The sequence below is a fragment of the Gouania willdenowi genome, chromosome 1, assembly GCF_900634775.1.
Source record: "Gouania willdenowi chromosome 1, fGouWil2.1, whole genome shotgun sequence".
Taxonomy (NCBI): Eukaryota; Metazoa; Chordata; class Actinopteri; order Blenniiformes; family Gobiesocidae; genus Gouania; species Gouania willdenowi.
Window position 1 is genome coordinate 20,474,818 of NC_041044.1, and position 18,904 is coordinate 20,493,721.

At 38.7% G+C, this 18,904-nt stretch overlaps 1 protein-coding gene across 3 annotated transcripts in view; it reads left to right on the forward strand.

Annotated features, from left to right (window-relative positions):
- The window catches only part of LOC114464526 (FRAS1-related extracellular matrix protein 2-like), an 85,635-nt gene that overhangs the window by 17,824 nt on the left and 48,907 nt on the right, over positions 1–18,904 (forward strand). For all 3 annotated transcript variants that reach the window (XM_028448812.1, XM_028448794.1, XM_028448802.1), the window contains exons 3-20: positions 5,252–5,398; positions 6,202–6,432; positions 6,537–6,662; positions 6,777–7,028; positions 10,620–10,769; positions 10,856–11,065; positions 11,536–11,733; positions 11,821–11,985; positions 12,358–12,540; positions 12,658–12,788; positions 13,816–13,974; positions 14,080–14,383; positions 14,453–14,584; positions 14,675–15,006; positions 15,086–15,278; positions 15,360–15,464; positions 15,794–15,921; positions 16,006–16,140. In XM_028448812.1, coding sequence (XP_028304613.1) covers positions 5,252–5,398; positions 6,202–6,432; positions 6,537–6,662; positions 6,777–7,028; positions 10,620–10,769; positions 10,856–11,065; positions 11,536–11,733; positions 11,821–11,985; positions 12,358–12,540; positions 12,658–12,788; positions 13,816–13,974; positions 14,080–14,383; positions 14,453–14,584; positions 14,675–15,006; positions 15,086–15,278; positions 15,360–15,464; positions 15,794–15,921; positions 16,006–16,140 — 3,281 coding nt within the window. The remainder of the gene's footprint in view (positions 1–5,251; positions 5,399–6,201; positions 6,433–6,536; positions 6,663–6,776; positions 7,029–10,619; positions 10,770–10,855; positions 11,066–11,535; positions 11,734–11,820; positions 11,986–12,357; positions 12,541–12,657; positions 12,789–13,815; positions 13,975–14,079; positions 14,384–14,452; positions 14,585–14,674; positions 15,007–15,085; positions 15,279–15,359; positions 15,465–15,793; positions 15,922–16,005; positions 16,141–18,904) is intronic.

Sequence of the window (18,904 nt, forward strand, 5' to 3'; positions counted from 1 at the left end):
AGTGGTTATACTTATCCACTCTCATATGGCAAAGCTGTTGCTGCCCCTAGCCAAGCTGTCATTAAGTTACTTGCACTCCTTTTCTTGTCCTTTTTCTAAGTCACACGAGGTGTTACTGAAAGGCTTGAATCGATTGTTTTGGGTTAAAAGAGCAATTTCAAATCAAATCAAATCAAATGTGTTCTTCAATGTAATCCTGTTCACAATATCAGCATTATAATTGAGTCAGTACTTTTCACATGTCAGAATAGGAGCATGTTGAAGACCGAGTCTTGTTATACATGCCCCGTTTTGTTAAACAAAAGAATGTCCAAGTGAATGGTTGCCGATCAATTCTGCAATTTATTTTATTTATTTATTTTTTACATTATAACAGGTACAACATTATTAAATTAAGTTAGTTTGTTACAAGAAAACAATTTAGTTTGCTACAGATGTCAATAGTTCAACATATGTTTAATTTACAAAAAACAATTTCAATTTCATATTTTTGTAGTAAAAAAAATATTACAAATAAAATATTGAATTTATTGTTTAATCCCAAAACAATCAGTATCTTTCTGCAACGCCCCACTTTAGATTTAACTCGGTTGAATGTGGCCTTCAAAGTACATTGAGTTCATCATCCTTTTATTAATGTATCGGATTTGAACAGAAAATAGTTCTTACATTACTTTAATAGTTTTTCCTCAGCCTCCTTCTTGTGAATTTTAAACTAATGGGGCTGATGATTCAGAAATGATTTGCAATGATATAAGCATGTTAGCATGCAAATACACTAAAGTTTCTTTTCAACCTTTCTCTTTTTAAACATATCTCAAAATGTGTCAAATTGAGCAAATTGTTTACCCTGTTAATATAGTGTTTTGTTTTCGTGTGACATATTTTATATTTGTTATCACCTTAAATTGAGCATTTGGATGGATGCTTTTCTTGCAGTGCTATGTACTGCATGTATTCATTGCTGCTCTGCCAAGGTTGGCGAGCAGGGGTTTGTGTTCTGCTATTTGCAACATGGTGCTATTCACAGTGCCCTGAACATAGGCTTAAATATAAAGATGAATGGCTTCCTTTGACTGCCCAATGACATATTTACAGTTGAATAATACAATCTTACGTCAACATCACAACATTAACTCTATGTTAATACTGGTTCATGTTATATTTTAATTTTATGTATGGCAGAATTTGCATGGATGCAGGATAATTATCAGTATGGACAGGATGATTAATAGTGAAAAGCATTAATGGTGATATGAGTCACTTGATGGAGATATTTTTAGACAGTTGCCCTATCTTGCATCATGACTCAAAGCCTCATATCAACATCCCTCTCCTATGATATTTGAGGCCTGGTCCAATACTGTATGCTGTTCTATCTATGTATGGTGCAGGATCTACTGCTCCGTGCGCTGCCAAAGGATGCCTGTGAAGGGAAAACTAAGCGTATTAAATGTGACGTTACATTTGATTAGAGTATTGGAATTCATAAAGTAGTTAAAAAAGAGATTCTTATTCAAAAACGCCAAACGGAAGAATATTTTATGTTTTATAGCCAGATTATCCTGTGAATGGAGGTGTGTTAAGAGTACATTTGTTTTGCAATTGTAAATAATAAAGTTGTTCAATATTTAAGACCAAAATTTTTTGTGAGTGTGCAGAAAGCCGACGACTGAGTCATGACTCATGTAATGGAACAAAATTTAGCCAAAAAGCTATCTGACGGAGGATGCACGCATACATAAAAACAATCATGGCCAGCCTACAACATAAAATCCAGTAGTCCTTTTTTAGTCTAGGGTTTTTCCCTCAGAACTAGTCCCAAGACCACCCTCATTCCCTTTTCTCGTGTGTCCACTTTCTTTGTTTTTGTTTAGTTCATCTTTGATCATGCACGATTTTTGGCTTGGATTCTAGATCTGTGGTGTGGTGAGATTATCGAAGCACACCACACACAGTACAATCAAAACTCTTCAATGCCTGATTTTATATCTTCATGTGTGGGGTCTGTAACGGATAAAAAAACTCTTTAGATTCAGAAAATCCTTATGTGTGTACAACGCTTTAACCTCGGTGTCTGACAGTGTGTAATCAAAGAAATTATAGAGGGAAGATTAATCACTATTAGGATACACTGTTGGAAACAACATAAAGGCAGAGCATGGTGGCAGATCTGGCCCACCCAGACTGTGGCCTGCTGTCCTTCTCATACCCTGAATGGACAATGCTGACACAAGGAGGAAGAGGGACAACAAAGGGGAGGGGGCAGAATGAGCACAGCTGTCACTCTGCTCCACTTAGTCTGCCAAGATGGTGAGTTTGGAACAGAGTTTCAAAGACAAAGATGTAGATGTAGAGGCCTTACTTACAGTATCATCTTCAGGAGAAGAGAAGAGAAGAGAAGAGAAGAGAAGAGAAGAGAAGAGAAGAGAAGAGATTGGAATTTAGGAAGTTTTTGAAAGTTAGATTTTTTTCATACCCTTTGGCTAATTCAAAATTCATTAAAGATCCCACAGCAGCTCTATGCTGGAGACAATGCGGTAAAATAGGTGATCATACACACACATTTTTGGGACTGTTATCTTGGAATACTGGAAAAAGATTAAAGATGAAATTATGAAAAGAGAAATCCCCTCAAACACACTATTTTAATTACTTGGGGTCATACCGGTCGACTTTTTCACTGCTGACCAAAGATATATTCTACATATTTTATTATTGATTGCCAAGAAATATGTAACAGCAAAATAGAAGAATGTTAAATCACCGACCGTGGCTGAGTGCAAGCAGACTTTGAAACAGGTGTATCAAATGGAAATGACTGCATTGTTACAGATGAAAGTGGACCTCTTAGATCTGAGGTGGAACATGGTCAGAAAATACCTGATAATGTGAGCTGTTTGGGTTGTTGAGGTTGTACTTTGAATGATGGAAACAGGTCCTGTTTTACCTGTTTATTCTTTCTTTTTTGCTTTGTTTTACAGTACTGATCCTGTCTCTGATAAAGTTATATGTTTTGAAAAAAAAACAAAAAAAAACAGGATAAAAGACACACTAAGTAGAATGAATCTGAAACTGCCTAAAACAGTTCCACTTCATGGGACTGCCCGTGGTGAGGCATTGAGTGCCCTACGTGGGATGCTCTGTGCACTGCTGGATCAGTGTGTGCGGGTGGTAACCTGGTAATGACGGTTACCTCCAACGGCGCTCAACTTCTCTCTGGGGGTCTTGGCCAGTGTGTTGCTCCTATGCCCAATGAGTCAGTAACTAGAGTTGGAGGGATTGCTGGCCCTGGCAGGGGAAATGTGATGTAGGCACAGGTGAAAGGGTGGCTGACCTCAATGTTATTATGTGGATTCTGGTGGGACTTGGCCCACCTGGTCAGTGTTCACTCTGGATTCACATTAATGTGTGGTGTTTTTATTTCACCTATTCTATTATAAACATCTGAAACAACTGATTGGATCCATGAAAAGTGCTATAACACTAAAATGTTAAAGCATCTCTATCTTTTCCTCTGTTTTTACTGCCTCACAATGGCGCTGCACTGCCCTCCTGGGAGCATGTTAGGAAAATCTGTATTAATAAGGTTTATCGGGCTGATAATTGTCAAAAAGACCTCAAAGTATTTGGCTACTAGAAAAATATATATTAATTCCTAATGGAAGAATGTAGACAAAAACACTCCCAAAGGTCATTTTCAACATTGCTTTTTTAACTGTTGTGTACAGTACACCAAATTAGTTCTGATCTATTCATGCCCGTTCCTGGAGAGTCCTGTTCACTCAAATGTTTGATTAGAAATATTGGTGGAGTACATTGATTATTTAACTCTGCCTTTATCTGGTAGAGACAGAGAGATACTTAGAACATATGGAGTCATTGATAAAGTATTGTATTTATGTTTGAAGGATTAGGGGTGAGCAAATAAATGTGTGATATACATGTTTCCTGTATTTTTAGCTATGACTGCAGGAAACCTGAGCATGAAGGATGGGTGCGTGTCACTTTACTCGAAGAGCTCCACTTTCTCAGGTTGTCAGACTCACCGACGGGGTTTTCTTGAAAGCACACATCTCTCTATATGTGGTAGAGAACTTAACTTAAATTGATATGGACAGTTAACCCTATCTGAAGGTGTTTTTGTGTCTTCGGAAGAGGGGTTTATATTTGGTGTGCTATACCCCCAGTTTTGCACGATTGGCGTTAGGATTGGAGGAGGTGGTCCCTTTCCCATTCCAAAGACCAGAAAACCCAATCCCCCATCCGGTGTTTTCATTCTCCCTATTCACATAGCATAAAATGTGCACCGTCTTTCTTCCTCACTGAGGCAAAACTGAGCTCAGTGCTGGTTTATTGTGAGGACAAGCAGATGCTGTTCACTTTGCACTGTTTGCACAGAAATATAACACTGAGTTCCTCTTTGTGTTTTTCATTCATTGGAACTTGGAGGTAAATGTCCAAATGTTTTCTCATACCTCTTAAGTGTCTCAGAGTTTAGGTCAGTGGGTCACCTGACCTCATACTTACTAGCTGCACAAAATGAAAAAATAGCCCTGAACCAGAACATTGACTAAATGTGACCAAAATCCACATCACAACTAGACTCAATGACCAAGGTGTTTTAACACTTTATCATCATCCATTTTTAGCAGAAGGTATCAAGTCAGTTAAAAAATGAAGACGATTATATGGATTTAATGAGTCATGAGGTAGTATGGATTAGGGATTGGGTTGAATGACCCTGATCTTTACAGATTTATTTTTAACTCATTTTTGTGGTTATTCTATAATTTGGAAATGAATACAATACTCAAGGGTTTGTAGGCTTCAGGATATGATTAACTGTTATTTTTTAATTCAGAAATAGGTTTTCATCCTGCAACAGTGGAAACTTTATTGTGACACCCTGAGGTAACTGGCTTCAGAAAAACCTTCTCACCTTTAAGCTGTGTATATCGGTTTGAGAAGCAGTTCAGGAAAATGGAGTGCAATGCCTGATGTAACCTATCAAATCTGGATATTAAAACAGAGCTCTGGTGAGAGATTTGGAAGATAGACAGAAAGACAGCTCATGTTTTCAGAAATGAAGCAAGACTTAACTTGGTCTTGAATTACTGTATAATGTTTTCTTCAGTTTTGAACACCTGACTGACTCTTTTTCATACACACCACATACAAATGTATATTAAATACGTAGCACTTATAAAAGAGTTTTACGTAAATATTCCTAATGATTCTTTTTCTGTAGGTGGAAATAAACTCAAACCCCAACCATTCCGACTCAACTGGGCTTGGATCTCCCTGGAGAGAGAATACTATTTAGTGGATGAAGATGCCAAATTTCTGGAGGTGACCCTGAAACGCAGAGGCTACCTGGGAGAAACTTCATTTGTTAGTAAGTGTTTACCTTTAACCTTTGCTAGATCAAATCAGTTTCTTTGCCGATTTAATGTTTAGATGTATTCATGTGCAGATTTTTTTACTACTATTCTTTTTTTCCCCATTTGGTCTAAGATCAATTGAACTCTAATATAACCAGGACGTGTAGCTTTTATGCTCCTAGGAAAGATTTCTGACATTTTTACAATAGAATACATTATTCTTTTACTGTCTTGTTACTGCTGTTCATGTGTCATCTCAAAGGTCATGCCTCCAGTAAAACACGAGTACAAGCTCCCACCCGCAATCTATCCAGACCGCAGCCAGACTTCTTAAGGATGTCCTCAGGATTACCCCTGGAGTCAAACTAAGGGATACTTAGAAGTCAATGCCCTGCAGACAACACATTCATTATCCTGGAGGCATAAAGCTTTTGTATTCTTGTTTGAGTTGAGCTCCATTTCCTCTACTCTACTAAATAGATTCAATTGCAGGCATATACAACTCTAGGAAAGGTCAGCATACTTGTCTTGTTTTGCATCTTTACACTTAGTGGCGCATCCATCACTTGTCCTAAGAATGTTGTGCATCAGCTGAGGAAAAGGTTTCAGGCATGGGAGAAAATAATGACACACAGGTAGGGTTTACATTGTTAACCTCAACCTCATGGAGATAATCCCTTTGGTCAAACAAAAGTTAGAAGACCTGGAAAGTTACTCAAATATATCACCAATAACCAGTCTTCTGTACTGTGTGTTGAGTATTCCCTCAGAGCATTTCTTTTCTAAAGTTCATATCTCACAAGTTATTTCTTCTCAGGCATTGCAACAAAGAATGGCACAGCTGAGAATGGCAAAGATTTCCGTGGAAAATCCCAAAAGCAAGTGCAGTTCAACCCTGGCCAGACTACAGCTACCTGGAAAGTGAAGATTTTCACAGATCAGGAGTTTGAGACCTCAGAGACCTTTGAGATACAGCTATCAGACCCAGTCATGGCAGTGCTGGAGTTTCCTGACACAGCCACAGTGGAGATTGTAGACCCTGGAGACGGTAGGAGTCTAATCAAAGGCTAATCATTCAATCTGGTTTGATCAATGAAAGACAAGCATGTTTTTGTACACTCATAATTGATTTTATTTCTTCTTCCTGAGCAGAATCAACTGTCTTCATTCCCGAAGCAGAGTTCAAGATTGAGGAGGATATTGGGGAGTTGCTGGTGCCAGTTCAACGCTCAGGGGATGTCAGCCAGGAGCTTATGGTTATTTGTTACACCCAGCAAGGTGTGATAAACCTATAGATAAATGCATTTGAGATACAAAATTATGCTGCGGATAAAATTAAAATAAATTACTTTAAAGTTTAATGATTTTCACTTCTCTCTGTTAATTCTCCAGCCACGGCAACTGGCACTATACCCAGCACTGTACTGTCCTACTCCGATTACATCACCCGACCTGAGGATCACACCACCGTGCTGCGCTTTGACAAGGACGAGCGTGAAAAAACCTGCCGTATCATTATTATCGATGACTCCCTGTATGAAGAGGACGAGAGCTTCAACGTCAGCCTCAGTATGCCCATGGGCGGACAGGTGGGCGCCAACTACCCCACAGCCAAAGTCATTATTCTGGCAGACAGTGATGATGGTAAGTGTTCAACCTTCAATAATGAAACACAAATAACCAAAACTCCCTGTATCTCCAAAAACTGTAGCTTGTAGCTTGTAGCTGCTTCTGCACTTGGACGCTTGGTAGGCTTTTTATATCAGTTATCTCTTGACTGTCAGAGAAAGTTATCAAATATGCGTGGTTTTATCCAATACTTTTTTTTAAGCTTTATATTGATTCCTAGTTGATGCACAATAAATCAACTTAGAATTTAATTGATTTAATAAAAACAAAACTGTATAGAAAAACATTACACACATTTTTACATTTGACCAAATGCTATCCATCTTATAATTGTGGACTACAAAGGACTCCAAGCTAACATGTTGTTAAAGGAAGGGTACGCAATAGGCTTTCAGTCGTTTTTAGGGAACACACACACACACACACACTGCTATGGGTGGTGGATCCATTCTAAATTAATGCACACCAGTCTATCAAACGTGTATATGAACGCGTACCCTCCAATCTACATTATTCAGGGGCACAATGCACAAGTCACGTCCGCATGTGTGCTTGCAGATGTGTCAACGCGTTACCACGTTTGAAGTCACTGCACCTACGCCACACTTTAAAGTGTATGCACACATGCGCCACACCTGGATGTGCACCTAACAAACATAAATATATCATTCACACGTAGACGCAGGTGTGACGTGAGTGCAGTTCCAGCGATCAGGTGCGCTGCACTATGTAGCACCGTCTGCGTGTCATGTAAACACTTCGAAAAAAGTGGGCTTGCAGGCATGTATGCGCGTGCAGGTTGTGTGTGAGTGTTTTATGAAGTGAGTACGAAACAGAATGTCGCAACACGTGCATTCACACTTGACGGTTTTTTTATCTAATTTATCTCACACACACTTTTCAATTTTTCCACCAAGAAACAAGAATGAAGGACAATGGAGAAAATAAAAGCTCAAGTTTCCTTACTGCAGGGCTGTAAAATAATTTCAGTTCTCTCTTATAGTTTAAGGTACTCTCAATATAGATCAGAGTTTAAAAACTTCAGCTCCTACATATATAACATGGATGATCTCAAATTCTGCTTGTACAGCTATAAAGCTTTTTCTGTCTCTGGCCTTTGACAGGGATTTATAGATATGTGTAAAAATATGAGTCAAAAAAAGTATCATCATCATGTTCCAGTTTAAAGCTTCAGAAAGTGAGCAGGTGTAGACGATCTTGCATCATCCTCATATCATGGTCTGCGTTCTCTGCATCATTAATCTACACAAACGTCACAGACATCCCCACTAACTACTGTATGTGCAGCGATGACAACGTCAGTGGCTTAACTGTACAATCACACCCTTCCTCTTTTCCCTAGCAGGCTTGTTCACATGCTCTGTGCCATTCACCCTCACACTGTATAGTAGATACAAGATTACAATGGACAGGTGCTGAGCTAGAGAATGGCAGCCTTGGCGAATGTTATGCTTCACTACAGATAAAGAGACTTGCTCTTGGAGCAGCCCCCTATTCTCATTGGTATTCATTGGAGCTCGGGGGGGCAAAGAGGACATCCCTTTGTCTGCAGAGAGCATTGGACAGGTGGTGGAGAGAGGGGCTTTTTTGCAGAGAATCCAAATGAATGACATGTTTTTTTTTTTCGTTACATAGATCAATAACAATTGTCTTTTTACTTGAAAGTTCGTTTTTTTCTGTAAATTAATATTTCACAACCTGGATGTCCTAATCAGGGTTGTGGGCCAATGCTATCCCAGATGTGGATCACAAATAATTTTCTCTTTAAATTCTGAAACTCTTCCTTGTTCTTTTATTTGTGAAAAGAAGTTTTTTAGTCCTTCAAATGGAAGGAATGGTGTGTGTGTGTGTGTGTGTGTGTGTGTGTGTGTGTGTGTGTGTGTGTGTGTGTGTGTGTGTGTGTGTGTGTGTGTGTGTGTGTGTGTGTGTGTGTGTGTGTGTGTGTGTGTGTGTGAACTGGTGTATAGGCCCAGGCCAGAATCTATTGTTACTAAAATTTACTTGTTTGAAACTCCTCCCCTGTTAAAATTCAAAATAGATGACAGTGAGCCAGAAATTCCATCACAGCATCAACCATTGGAAACAATAAGAACAGGACTGACATATCAGTACGACGACCAAATATCACATATATTAAAGTTATTAGTGTAAACTTTTATTAACACCAACAATTAATGTATTAAAGTATTTAGATGTTTAAATCAACATTGTATAATTACATAATTCTCACTCGCAATTTTGCTCTGCGCATATTGGATATTTCACTGGCTTCTGCTTTTGTTTCCAATGATTTCGTTTATTATTGGTCACACACCTTTCAGTTAGTAAAGCATAATGTAACATAAATGCTATTGGTCGAACATTAACACTTTATCATAGGATTGCTTCTTTAGTCAAATAGTATCCCATTATTGTTTTATTATTTAACAACCACATTGAAAAAAATACATCTGGAATATGAAAAGCACATTCTAATTGTATTTCAATTTGTATTGAAAAGTTGTTTGTTTGTTTTTGGTTTTTTTAATGTATTAAAAAGGTTGAGGTTGCAAAAGTTCAAGTTTTAATAGTGATGACAGATTACTATGACAGTCCAAAACACAACATAAAGTGGGTACAGAAGTTAAATTAATAAAGAGATAAAGAAGATGTTGTTTTTAAGTGTTATTAAGCATTGGCCTTTGAACTTTGCGTTTTATATGGGAAAGCACAAACTTTGATTATAAATAATTTGAACGTGAATAAGAAGTTGAATTAAAAAAGTTGTATTGTTTCAAACATGTATGATTTTTTTTCTGATAATTGGCTTTGGTTTGATTGGTTTTGATAATATTGTGACATTATAAAGAAACATTTAAAAAATAGATTCATAACTTTAAAAAATAAAGTAATTAAGACATTAACATGCAAATGGGTTTATGGGGTGGCATAAAAACCCTTGTATTATTAGTATATATACAGTATAGATCCACTATTCGTAATATATAAATTAACGATAATTTCTGGAAATCAGGTATGTTATAAATCCAAATTGTATTATTTTTGTAACAATAATTGTTGTGGCATTTAACATCTTGTTTTTGTCATTCCATTGTATTTCATTTTAAATGTGATTGTGCCACCCTCTGTTTTCAGTTGTAAAATGGCCAAAAACTAAAGTCTAACTTTATGGCCTAGTGAGGAGAGATGAATTGACATTGTGTTTAAAGGCTCTCAATACTGTACTGCTTTCCTGTGTGTGTGTCTCTCTTGCTTTTTATCAGCTTCTCCATCAGCAGGATCTGGGAACATGCATAGTCTTATTCTGCTGGCACATCCTTAATGCTTTAGCGCTGAGTTTAGAAAGAGCACTCCATCATCAGACTACAGCCAGGGAGGAAAAGGAGTGCATGATTTGCCAACAATGGCCATATTTTCTAAGTTTTTAGTCTCGATTTGAAGAAATAACTTAAAACTGTAGGACATAACGTTGAAATAGAATAACAGAATTAAAAGAATATGGAATCTTTTCACAAAAATACTAAGTTGAACATGACTTTAAAAGTTTAGAAAGCTGACTTCCGGAGTTAATGTATCTCTTCACAGAGCCTTCATTGTACTTTGGGGAACTTGAGTATGTGGTGGAGGAGAGCTCAGGCTACGTCGAAGTGAAAGTTTGGAGGACGGGGACGGACCTTTCCAAAATTGCCACAGTGACTGTACGTTCCAGGAAGAGTGAGCCTGTTTCTGCTGAAGGTAACTGCATGAATGACTAAGCAGCCACTCAGTCATTGAAATAAAATCCCTCCAATGCAAAAAGTGGATTCTTCTTCTTCCACCAGCCGGATATGACTATGTCGGTATCAGCCGTAACCTGGACTTTGCCCCTGGGGTGACGATGCAGACATTTAGAGTGACCATCCTGGATGACCTGGGTCAACCGGAGCTGGAGGGGCCAGAGACCTTTGACCTTGTGCTGCGCATGCCAATGAACGCAGTGCTAGGGGAGCCGAGCAAGACGACGATTACCATCAATGATACGATCACAGACCGTGAGTGTTAAATGAAGGAACCACATATAGATGGTCCGGCCCAGAGCCTGGTTCTGTTCTTTACTTTTAAAGGACGGAGTGTTAATCTCTCTGTAGTATACAACTACGACAATTAATAATGAATGAAAGAGTAGCTGGATTATTTACTATATTAGTTTATTTGATGACTTAGGAAAACTGCTTCAACCTTTATTAACTTAAAAGAAAAAGTAATTCATCAACCTAAATGCTAATTTGCTTTTTGATCTTGAAATATTTAAATATGTAATGACAACACAAAAATATGTTCCAAAAGTGTCTTTTAATCTTTACCATTATGTATCAGGCTGAAATTTTAAAATTACTTCATATGGGCTTGCATATTAGTTATACCGCACCCCTTATTAATGAATTCTATAATACAATCTTTGTTAAAACTATTAAATAAAACTGTGCTGTCTTTCCTATGACATGCTGATTTTCTTTTTTAGTGCCAAAGGTTCAGTTCAAGGAAGGAAGCTACAAGGTGGATGAGTCTGATGGGGAAGTCAAAGCCATTGTGTACCGCAACGGAGACATAAACCTCAGATCCACAGTGCGTTGCTACACTCGCCAAGGGTCTGCTCAGGTTATGATGGACTACAATGAGAGACCCAACACCGACGCCTCACTAATCACGTTCCTGCCTGGTAAGGAACAGCTTTCCTCCCCTAATCGCCTATTGATCTTGCTCCTGCAGGATTTCTTTACTCCCCTATCCCACTTCTTCCTCACAGGTGAAAATGAAAAGCCATGCGTGGTAAGTCTAATGGATGACGTCGTGCATGAGGATGATGAGGAGTTTCGGTTGGTGCTGGGAACTCCTAAGAGCAAGTCCCCCTACGGAGCCTCGATCGGCGAGCAGAAAGAGGCTTTGATCACCATAACAGATAAGAAAGACAGTGCGTACCACTAGAAAATCAATAAGATGATGAAATATATTTTAACAATAAGATTAAATTTGGTTATTGGATCCATTAAATCCAATTTTGCCCGAGTCATTGCCCATGAGCCAGTGAAAACTTATCTGACTTTTGGTTTTCAGCTATCTCTGGACCCCAACGAACCCTCTTCCTTTTTTGTATTTTTATTTACACCTAATAGCAAAGGTCTACTTTAAATTTCTAAAAAAAAAAAAAAAAAAAAAAAAACGTTCTCTCATTCTTAGTTATTACTTTAATTACTTTTAAGGGGGCATTTCTCTTTTATCTGGGTGGAGACAAAATGCATTTCAGGACTAAGAATCCATGAGAATATGCTTTCTTTCATTCTAGAGCCTATTATCCGTTTCTCTGAGATCAAGTACAACGTGCGTGAGCCTCAAGTCAAAGGTGATATTGCAGTTGTGAAGATCCCAATCTTTCGTTTTGGAGACACTTCAAAAGTCTCCGTAGTGAGAATACACACTAAGGACGGCTCTGCAACCTCTGGGGAAGACTACAACCCACTGTCTGAAGGTAAAAACCTGGATTTCTTGCATCAAAGTGACAAATCAGCTTTCACTGTGCCTTGTCAGACAACTCAATGATGGAGTAACTGTCTGGTAAACAACTCTTCACATTTTTTGACTATAGATGTCGAGTTCAAAGAGGGTGAGAAAGAGCATTTTGTAGAGATTGAGATCCTCTACGATGGCCAGAGAGAGATGAGAGAGGCCTTCACTGTGCACATGAAGCCTGATGACAACATGGTGGCTGAGATACAGGTGAGAAGGCAAGGCACCCAGAAGAGATTACCGTGCATGCACAGTACGGAGTTACAGATCGTCACAAGTAAACATGCACGCTGTCATTTCAGCCTGCATTAAAATAGGCAAGCAGCAGCTGGCAGTTCTGTCAGCACCCCTGAACCTCCGTATTATAAAAAGCTTTCCCCTGTGGAATGAGATGCGAGAGGCCGTCCCAGCCAAACTAAAGTGGAGAGTAATCTATAAACAGAACTGTGACATTCTACCAATAGACTACATCAGGCACGCATGGCTCACGTGACATAAATGGTTAATTCCACACAAACATATTGACCATGATTGTAACTAAACTACAGTAACTAAACTACAAAAAACTCACCCGATTTATCCACAAATCAAAATTAGTTTGTGTTCGTACAGTGATCCAGATTGTTATATCAAAAGGGCCTTTGATAATGACAAATAATGTATTTTCCACTATTTTTGTACTGATACTAAACTGATCATAGGTCATAAGATGTCCAGGAGCATCCAAAAGTTGGAATGCCTTACTTTTAGACATTTTAGTGCACATAGACCATGTACATAGCGCGTGATGTTTCGTAAAATTGAAAGAAGAGGCATCACTTGAATCTTTGGTGTATAAATCAGAATTACACTGTTGTCACGTTATCATTGGTCGAATAAAAGTTGAAACAGCAGATATGGTTGAGTGATTTAGTTATTTATTTTGTTAATGATTTTTATTAAAAAATGATTGTGAGAAAAGTTAGTGTGTGTAATCAGTGCGTGCCTGCAGTATATTCCCAACACTGCTGTGCGTCAGGATAAATTAATTGTGTGTTTAGCAAGGCCACTGCACCAAATCTGTCTGACTGTAAATTGATTGAATTATCATTTTTATACTTAACGACATACATTCATTTTTACTGATATGTGAGGACACTGAATGTATGTTTCTTAAAAAAAAAAAAACATTTTTAACCAAGACCTTAAAAATGAGGCTCAGTTCTCCAGTTCAGGATGTTGTTGTTCTTCTTGCCAGATGAACAAAGCCATTGTGTACATTGAGGAGCTGGACAGTGTTGCAGATGTCACTTTCCCTGCAGTGCCCCAAGTGGTTTCTTTACTTATGTATGATGACACTGCAACGTTCAAAGACAAACCTCACCCAACCAATGGATACCCGGTTGTGTGTGTGACGGTGAGTATGAAGCAGTTTTATTATCAAAAACTTTGTTTAGTCCAGTTGACTCTGTTATATCAACATGTCGAAATAATTTCGGTGTTATGTTTGATACTCCTCAAGGCCTGCAACCCAAAGTACTATGACTTTGACAAAACTGGCTCCATTTGCTCTGCGGAGAACATCAATGACACGCTTACCCAGTACCGCTGGTTGGTCAGCGCTCCCACTGGATCCGATGGAGTAACTAGCCCCTTGCGGGAGGTGGACACCAACACTTTCTTCACAAACACTAAGTCCATCACCTTGGATTCAATCTACTTCCAAGCTGGGTCCAGGGTTCAGTGCGCAGCAAGAGCCTTCAATACCAATGGAGATGCTGGCTTGGAGCTGTCCAGTGCTTTAGTTGTTATCAGTAAAGAGGAAGGTGAGGGATTGCTGAAGAAGACACTGAGAACTCTTTAGAATTTGGTTTAACTGGTTCATCATTTGACAGGCATGTGTCAGCCACGTATACAAGGCACGGTGGGGGCTGAACCTTTCTCAGCAAAGATCCGCTACACAGGCCCAGATGATCCGGACTTCCCAAACCTCATCAAACTTACTATTAACATGCCTCACATGGACGGTCAGCAGTAATCCTTAATGACTCCTTTGATATTTTGAAATTAAATTTGTTGATCTTGACTAAGCTCCTTGTTCCTTTAACCCACGACAGGCATGCTTCCAGTGATTTCTACAAGACCTCTGTCGAACTTTGAACTCACCTTAAGCCCAGACGGCACACGTGTGGGGAACCACCGCTGTTCCAACCTGCTAGATTTTAATGAGGTCCAAACCGGCCATGGATTCATCACTGACTCAACAAAGAACCCCGAAATCATTGGGGAGACTTCCCCTTATCAATACAATACTATAATGCGTTCTGCTAACTCCTTGCGCTTCTACCGAAATCTGAACCTAGAGGCGTGTCTTTGGGATTTCACCAGCTACTACGACATGTCCGAGCTACTGAATGACTGTGGGGGCTCCATCGGCACTGATGGACAGGTAAGGGAAACCCTGCTGAATCTATATGAAGCTCCTCATGTACCATCTAACTAACTTATTATGATTTACCACCCCGTAGGTGCTGAACCTGGTCCAGTCCTACGTCACCTTGCGAGTACCTCTGTTTGTGTCCTACGTCTTTCACTCTCCAGTGGCCGTCGGAGGTTGGCAGCATTTTGACCTACAGTCAGAGCTCAAACTCACCTTTGTGTATGACACAGCTATTCTGTGGCAGGACGGCGTTGGTAGCCCACCTGAAGCAGAGCTACAAGGTACGTCATCAACCAACAAAAATGCCTTTTTGTGTTGATTTGTGGGGGAAAAGTCCTTCTCTGATGTGTTTGTTCTTACAGGAGCAATGTATCCAACAAGTATGAGAATAAATGAGGAGGGACGACTTGTGGTGAACTTCAAGACTGAAGCACGGTTCAGGGGACAGTTTGTTATGTCTCACCCAGGTATGAAAGCAGTGCAGAGAAGCCTATTATACCTCTCAACTCATCTAGTGATCATTCTAGACAACAGTTACCTATTGGCTTACCTTTTTGTCAAATCCTCTATATCTATTTGTGACGTCCCATCTATGGGGTCTTTCTGTGTGAAAGTGCCACAGGTCATTTTAGCAAATGCAAAAATGACCTCACACAGCATGTACAGTTCGGCAGCAAGTGGCACACACACAATGTTTGAGGTCGATCTATAAATAAGAAGGTTGACACAGTTGCTGGTTGAGGTCATGCAGAACGTGGCTGGAAAGATTTATGAGTGTAGCCATGTTTGTCTTTAGGAGCCAGTGTGTCATCCATGGCGATGTGTGCTGACCACCCGGGGCTGACATTTACTCTTGCCCTGGTCAGGACTGAACCTACATACAACCAGCCTATGCAGCAGTGGAGTTTCATCTCAGATTTTGCTGTAAGTTGAGAAGCTTGAAAAAAAAGACAATAAATAGAGCTTACAGTCTTGAAAAAAGGTTCAACATCTGTGTCTCATACTCAGGTGCGAGACTACTCTGGAACCTACACAGTGAAGTTGGTCCCCTGCATCGCATCACCCAATGGGGAGTTTAGTATCCCTCCAGTCTGCCACCCAAGAGAGCCGCTTACTTTTGATATGGATATCCGCTTCCAACAGGTTGGAGACGCTAAAAAAAAAAAACACTTAAATGCCACAGATGACAAGAGAAAATGTACTGTAAGAATATGTAAGAAAATGTACTGTAAGAATATGTAAGAAAATGTACTGTAAGAATATTAGAGCTTATAAAGCAGGGTCTGGTCAAATCTGTCACTTAAAAGATCATTTATTTACAGTATACTAAGATTATTACACTGAACAAGGCACACCTGTGCAATAATCACGGTGTCAAATCAGCATCTTGATATGCCACACCTGTGAGGTGGGATGAACTATCTCACAAAGGAGAAGTGCTCACTAATGGCGCATTCGCACGGGATAACCAAAGCCTGAGATTTTGCTGAAATTACAGGTATCTGAAAAAGTGAAACAGTGTGTGAGTTGATGTTAAAACAACTTTGCAGGCTTTGCTGCTGTGTTACTGCTAGTGCTAGCCAGCTGTATTTAATAGAAGGCTACAAACAGAAGAAGAAAAAAAAGATTCTTACCGCACAGTGCAAAGCACGACGTGATCTACCATTTGCTTCTGATATTGCTCCTTCTCTTTTTGTTGCCGTACGTTACGTGCTGATAAGGTTTTGCTGGCCCGACACCCAAAAGGTTTTCTAAACACTCCAATGCAGCCTCAATTCTTTGGTGTCACGGTCTAAGTTTACCTCATACTGAGTTCGATTATAAGCATATATGCGCATGCACACTACCGGAAAATGAATTTTTGCCAAATACTAATATGAATTCAGTTTTGTTTATTTTTGTTTTCAAAGTGAACGAACAGGTGTTTTATTAGTTTAATGGATTAGGTTAGAGTTCGGGTTGCATGGTCGCATATATGCTCATAATCGATCTCAGTATGAGGTAAACTCAGACACTGGAAACAAAACAATGCGTTATCACGCATCAGATCCTGCCTATTTCTGTCCAAATCACAGAGATGCCTATCTGCATTGGATTAGTATTATCACAGGACCTCGGAGTTCAGCAAAATATAGTAGGTAATTTGCGGGGGAATTTTTACTTTACAAATTACGAACACGGCCGATTCGCACGGGATTAAGGCAATTATTACAAATAGCATGTGGTCCCTAGGTAAAACTAATCCCGTGGGAATAGGGCTAATCACAGATTTAGACTGATTTGTGAACAATATTTGAGAGAAATAGGTATTTTGTGTATATAGAAATAATTTCAGATCTTTCAGTTCAGTTCTTCCCATTTGTATGGAAAGCCAATTGAACATACAGTATATTAGATGTTTTTTTATATCACAGTTCAGTTTCCTGTACTAGTGAGGTCTTTGACTGCACTAGTTTACTAGTAGAACACTGAAACATGTACTAGTAAAATAGTAGAGAGAAAAATCCTACATGTTAACTAGTAAGGTGATAAATATCCACTAGTTAAATCGTAACATGTGTTTTGTGTCTACTAGTTAACCAGTGAGCTTCAAAATGTTTACTAGTTAACTAGTTAGAACCAAGAGGTCCACTAGTTGAACTAGATTGACTATTTTTAACCTTACTAGTTAACTAGTGAGTCTGAAAATGTTAACTAGTAAGACCCACATGTCCACTGTTATCACTAGTGATGCAGTTACACATTTTACTTGTTTACTAGTGAGGCTCTAAATGTTCTCTAGTTAACTACTGAGAGCAAAAAGGCAACTAGTAACACTAGTTCATGTCATTTTAGTTTTACTAGTGAACTAGTGAGGTTAAAAAGGGTTAACTAGTTATCTAGTCACAATTTGCAATCATAGGGCTCTTGTTGGCATTACTAGTTCACAAGTACAGTTTTAAATTCTACGAGTACTACTAGTTCTATTAGTTTCAATTAGTAGATGTAGATGTAGTAGTGTGTGATGTCTGCCGCCACCTTCTGGTTATATTTGATCTCGCGTAACAATATGTGTGTCTTAATGTGTTTACTTAACTAGTTTACTTGTAAACTGCACAGGATTTTACTTGTAAACTAGTACAGTAAAAACTGTTCTCAATAGTGTGACTAGTTGACATTTTAGAATTTACTAGTTAAATAGTAAACATTTCTGAGCCTCACTAGTTAACTAGTAGGGTATGAAATACTCCAACTACTGTGACTGGGTGACAGTTTCTCTTACTAGTTACCTCGAACACTAAAATAATTCTTCACTAGTATAACTAGTTGACATTATGAGTGTAACTAGTTAACTAGTAATAATTTATGTCTTACTAGTTAACTAATAAGATGAAGACAGATATCAACTATTTAACTTGTATAAATCCTTTAAACCAACTAGTTGACTAGTGTGCAATGTGTAAATGAGGTGGGTGGGGCTATAACAAAATCCTGGGTCCTGAATTTGATGTTATTTTTATTTTGAGAGCCTATTGGAAGCCTCAATCTTCACGTATTCCCCACCTCCTCATTATCATTTTGTGAAACAAGTGTTACTAGTGACATTTTAGATCTGACTAGTTTACTAGTAAAACATGTAAGTCTCACTAGTATGACTCATAAAAACAATGCAAGTGCAACTAGTGGACATATGTTCTCTTACTAGTTTAACTAGTGAACTTTAACTTAACTTTTTTAGTTAACTTGTAAAAACTGGGTATCCTAACTAGTTAACTAGTAAGGTTAAAAAAATGTCAAACTAGTTTAACTAGTGGACTTCTTGGCTCTAAGTAGTTAACTAGTAAATATTTTGAGGCTCACTGTAACTGTAACTAACTGTATCATGACATGTATGTTTAAAAACTGCCAATACTTCACATAATTTCTT